This window comes from Poromitra crassiceps, assembly GCF_964638095.1.
Source record: "Poromitra crassiceps genome assembly, chromosome: 7".
Taxonomy (NCBI): Eukaryota; Metazoa; Chordata; class Actinopteri; order Beryciformes; family Melamphaidae; genus Poromitra; species Poromitra crassiceps.
Window position 1 is genome coordinate 56,894,819 of NC_139628.1, and position 5,630 is coordinate 56,900,448.

The 5,630-nt window shown below is 45.5% G+C and overlaps 1 protein-coding gene across 1 annotated transcript in view; it reads left to right on the top strand.

The window, feature by feature from the left end:
* The window catches only part of shtn2 (shootin 2), an 18,623-nt gene extending 13,340 nt beyond the window's left edge, over positions 1-5,283 (top strand). The window contains exons 16-17 of the mRNA XM_083639609.1: positions 4,258-4,402; positions 5,040-5,283. Coding sequence (XP_083495735.1) covers positions 4,258-4,402; positions 5,040-5,197 — 303 coding nt within the window. The 3' untranslated portion in view covers positions 5,198-5,283. The remainder of the gene's footprint in view (positions 1-4,257; positions 4,403-5,039) is intronic.
* The last annotated feature ends 347 nt before the right edge of the window (positions 5,284-5,630 follow it).

A 5,630-nucleotide genomic window follows, 5' to 3' on the forward strand; every position in this document is an offset into this window, starting at 1 on the left:
CTTTGAGAGAAATGCTATATAAGCATTTTTCAGAAGCAATGAACTTCATGAAATAGAACCTAGAATATTTTAACAACACTTTTGTTTCAAACTGCATTTGCTGTAAACACCTAATAACTAAAACGGCAGAAGGTAACAACTTTGAGGGGCCTTAGAATCCATCAAGGCAGGAAGAGGTGCTTGGTAGAGGGAACACAGGGACCCCGCATTGATATTTATTTCTTAAGAAGTTTATCAAGTCAGTCGGGTGAAGTCCAGCGACAGGAAGTAACCCACAGCTCGCAGGACATCAGCACCCCTGATGTTGAGGCAGGTCCTAGCACCGAGGAAAGCAGAGAGGCCAGCCAGCCAAAAAGGGAGAAGATTAGCGGTCAGAAGCCTAGAGTTAAGTGGCCAGGTGCAGCGGAAAGTAGGAAGTGGGAAGATATCAATAGTGATTTGGTTAGGATGTTAGAGAAGCTTAAAGGAACTGCTGAGAGTAAGTTGGAGAAAATGGGAGATTGTATTTATGATTATGGTAAGGAAAGGTTTGGCGTCTTTGAGAAAAGGAAGAAACTAGAGGGTGAGGTAGTTAAATCTAGGCGCCAACAAGAGATAGATAGACTTATCCAGGAGAGAAGACAGCTTAAGAGGCAGTGGAGGAAAGCTACAGAGGTTGAGAAGGAAGGCATTGATTGCTTGCAGTCAGATGTGAGGGATCGGTTGGCAGTTTTAAGAAGAGCAGAGAGCATTAGGAAAAATAGGAAAAAGAAAGAGAGAGCTAGAATAGCATTCTATAAGGATCCATTTAGATTTGTGAAGTCATTGTTTAGTAATGAAAAGAATGGTAGCCTTATGGTACCTAAGCAGAAGCTTGAGGAATATTTGGAGGAGGTTCACAAAGATAGGGAAAGGTTTAGAGAGATGACAGTCCCAGCTGATATTCCACCTATTGGTGAAATAGAGAGCCAGTGTGATGATAGCCCACCAAGGTGGAAAGAAGTTCAAGAAGTAGTGAGACGTGCAAGGGCCTCTTCAGCCCCGGGTCCTAATGGAGTCCCCTACCGGCTGTATAAGAGTGCTCCAGATGTGTTGCAGTTTCTATGGAAGCTGATGAAGATAGTCTGGAAGAAGCAGGTTATTCCTAAGGCATGGCGTAGAGCAGGGGGAATCTTCATTCCTAAAGAAAGGGACTCGTTAGAGATAAGTCAGTTTAGACCTATCAGTCTACTTAATGTTGAAGGGAAGGTTTTCTTTAGTGTTGTGGCACAGAGGCTGTCTAGTTATCTAGAAAAGAATAGGCTAATAGATACTTCGGTGCAAAAGGCTGGAATTCCCGGCTTCTCCGGGTGCTTAGAGCACACCAGCATGATCTGGCACCAAATCCAGTCAGCTAGGCGTGAGAAGAGAGACCTGCATGTAGTATTCTTGGACCTGGCTAATGCTTTCGGGTCAGTGCCGCATAGTCTGTTATGGGAGGCCTTTGATTTCTTTAGAGTGCCAGGTAGTATAAAGAGCTTAGTTAAAGCCTACTTCTTAGATATTCAACTCTGCTTTACCACAGCAGAGTACACTACAGCTTGGCAGCAGCTGGAGATAGGCATTATGGCAGGGTGTACAATTTCCCCATTAGCTTTTACCATGGCAATGGAGATCATTATTAGGGCTTCAAAATGGGTAGTGGGTGGAGAAAGGCTGCAGGGAGGGCTGCGGCTCCCTCCAATTAGGGCATACATGGATGACATGACGACTATGACGTCAACCGCTCCATGTACTAGCAGATTGTTGGATAAGTTAAATAGTAATCTGCAGTGGGCTAGAATGAAAGTGAAGCCAAGTAAGTCCAGGAGTATTTCAATCATTAAAGGGAGGGTAGTAGGTAAGAAGTTTGTTATAAATGATGAGGTGGTGCCTACAGTGTTAGAGAAACCAGTCAAGAGCTTGGGAAGATGGTATGATGCAAGTCTCAGTGATAAGGGACAGTTTGAGGAGGTGAGGCAGGAAATGATTCAAGGTATTTCAAGTATAGACAAGTCAGGGCTCCCAGGAAAGTTAAAGTTGTGGTGTTTGCAGTTTGGATTGTTGCCTCGGTTGATGTGGCCACTGACAGTGTATGAGGTTCCCCTTTCAAAAGTAGAAAAGTTAGAAAGGATGATTAACTCATTCATTAGAAAATGGCTCGGAGTCCCACGCTGCCTAAGCAGTGTAGCCTTATATGGGAAAGGCATATTGGAATTGCCATTATCTAGCCTGACAGAGGAGTTCAAGTGTGCTAAGGTTACACTGGAAATGACTCTGACTCAGTCAAAGGATCCAGTGGTTAGGAGTGTAGCGCCCACAGTTAAAACAGGGAGGAAGTGGAACCCAAAGGAGGCAGTACAGCAAGCACAGTCAGCTCTTAGACACAGGGATATCATAGGTCAGGTGCAGCATGGGCGTGGAGGCTTAGGGTTGTGCATAGGGAAACCTGTGTGGAACAAGGCATCAGTAATAGAAAAGAGGAAGATGGTAGTTGAAGAAGTACATAGGCAAGAGGAGGCAGTAAGATGTACTAAGGCAGTGTCGCAGGCAAAGCAAGGACAGTGGGTGAACTGGGAGAGTGTAGAGAAGAGAAAGTTGAAGTGGAGAGAGTTGTGGAGCATGGAGGCCAGCAGAATTAGATTTATTCTAGGGGCTACTTATGATGTGCTGCCATCTCCCCAGAACTTAAATCAGTGGTTGGGCGAGGATGGTGCCTGCCCGTTGTGTTCTAGTGTATGTACATTGAGGCATATACTGTCAGGGTGTAAGGTCAGTCTCTCCCAGGGGCGATACACCTGGCGTCACAACCAGGTGTTGAAATGTTTGGCAGCTGCAGTTGAGGAAAAGCGGCTAGAAGTAAATTCTCTAGTTGCTAGCAAAGAGAATAGACAGATCAAATTTGTACGTGAGGGAGAAAAGATTAGACCAATTAAGGTCAGGCACAAGTTAGGGCAGCTAAGTGTAGGTGGAGCCTGGGAAATGAGGGTTGACTTGAATGAACAGCTAGTCATCCCAGCATATATAGTTAGCACCCGGCTACGTCCGGACTTGTTACTGTGGTCTGAGGTAGAGAAGAGAGTTTATTTTATCGAACTCACAGTCCCGTGGGAAGATCGAGTTGAGGAGGCTTATGAGCGCAAGAAAGCTAGGTATGCTGAAATGGCAGCAGAGGCAGAGCAGCGAGGTTGGAGGGCTCGAGTGCGGCCTGTAGAGGTGGGCTACCGTGGTTTTGTGGCAAAGTCCGTTATTGCCTTACTAACTGAGTTGGGCATTCGGGGACGGAGCCTGAAACTTGCGGTTAGCAACATGTCTCAGGCAGCAGAACGAGCAAGTGAATGGCTGTGGATAAGGAGGAAACATGCTAGCTGGGGAGCTCGCTAAGGTCAGATTGATTGTTTGTTGTTGGTCATGATTAACGGTCCGCATCAACAGGGCTGAATCATTGACAGTGGTGGTGTAGTTAGGGATTGTTTGTTGTTGGTCATGATTAACGGTCCGCATCAACAGGGCTGAATCATTGACGGTGGTGGTGTAGTTAGGGATTGCTTGTTGGTCATGATTAACGGTCCGCATCAACAGGGCTGAATCATTGACAGTGGTGGTGTAGTTAGGGATTGTTTGTTGTTGGTCATGATTAACGGTCCGCATCAACAGGGCTGAATCATTGACAGTGGTGGTGTAGTCAGGAATGTCATACCGAATCGACCTGGATAGCTAGGCTTAGATAGTGAGGTAATATGCAGTTGTGCGGTGGTAGCATGGAGGGGGGTGTTTCCAGGACGCTGGATTACACCGTTAAGCCTTCTTGAGGTGTCGTGGGCCTAACTTAACGAAACGTCGGTGAAGGAAGGTGCCCACTTGAAAACCCCAATGACATGCTTCATACTGCTGTTGGCTAGGGTAGGTAACTGGTGATTTGTGTCTTGTTTATTAGTTTGTTAGCCTGTTAGCTTGTCTTATTCTGGATTGGGCTTCTAAATGTGTTTTTCCTCGGATTTTGGCACAAGGGATAGTAACATCTTGTCCTGTGTATTAATTAATAATAATAAAACACACATAAAACACAACATGTGTTTCTTATAGCTTACCAGGTTGTCCATACAATTTTTGTCCTATTGCCTCCAAATCGATGGTGGTTATTGTAACCTTAAACTAGACTTTTTTTCCCCCTTGGAATTGTCAGTCAGTCTATAAACTTGAATGGCTGTGTTTTGGTGATGCGACCTTGACGTGTGTCTTAACGATCTGACACACCAGGACACGGTGAAACAGCATCAGAGCCACCGGAGGGCGCCGTCCAGGGGGAGGATCAGCCGAAACGTGGGGGAGGCGGAGCTGCTGTTGGTGCTGCAGAGGAGGAGGAGGGCCATGGGGGAAGGCCAGGCTCAGGACCAAACACACGGTCTGTCCTGTCGTGTCACTCCTCTGTGGGGGATGTGCTGTCTCTTTCTCTTTTGTTGCTAGGATTTTAAAACACTTTTTGTGTTTTATTAATATGCATTTGCATTCATTCGTAGTGTTTACTGTTATTAGTGTCTTCAGTTATTTTCTGACATTGCAGCTTCTGCGATACCTGCTTTTTATGCTAATCAAGTTTAAGAGCATTACTATTGAGAAAAATGTTTGATCCAAGTGTGAAAAGTCTACCAGCAGATCTTCACCATCTGTTATTTCCCACAGATATCACTCAGATCTTTTTAAATATAAGTTTTGAGTTGTTTTCTGCTCATGTGCATTTGTTTTCTAGTTCTTTAGTTTCTACTGTTTCATTATTGTGAAATTATTTTTCTGACAAGGAAGCACTGTGAAAAGTGTGACGCAAATAAAGTAATGATACATTCAATTTATATCGCGCTTTTCACAATCCTCAAAGATACTATTATTACAATACTATTATTTTGGAAAGACATTGATAGAAGTGTGAGAAAAGTCTGTATCTGTGCTACTGCAATCCCAATATTGACAATACCTCTTCTTGTGATTCAACCCTAACCTGATGACGTGGTGATCTGCTGATGACGTGGTGGTCTGCTGGTCAGACCGCCAGCCGGCTCAGCTGTGTGGCCCAGCAGCAGGCGCTGTCCCCTGGGCGGGCGAGAGCGGCGGCGCCCCTGTGCTCCGCAGGCTGAAGCAGAACAGGGAGAAGAGGGATTCTCGCATCCGAGCGTCCACACTGATCGTCTGCCAGGAGAACTGAGGGCAATAGGAAGGAAAATCATTTAGAATGGTCATTTAGAAACAGTGTGCTCAGACTGTAGTAGCTGTATTTTTCATATACACATGTATTAAAGATGACTTTGTTGAGTAAACCAACCCCGACTGTCACAAGTTCATGAATTGTCTGTGAATTGCTGAATATGTTGTAGTCGAGTCACTATATCTCGAGTCCCCAGTGCTCCAGTCCAAGTCTGAGTCACCAAAGAAGAGTCTGAGTCCAGTCCCCATTACCCGAGTCTGAGTCCAGTCTCCATTACCCGAGTCTGAGTCCAGTCTCCATTACCCGAGTCTGAGTCCAGTCTCCATTACCCGAGTCTGAGTCCAGTCTCCATTACCCGAGTCTGAGTCCAGTCTCCATTACCCGAGTCTGAGTCCAGTCTCCATTACCCGAGTCTGAGTCCAGTCCCCATTAC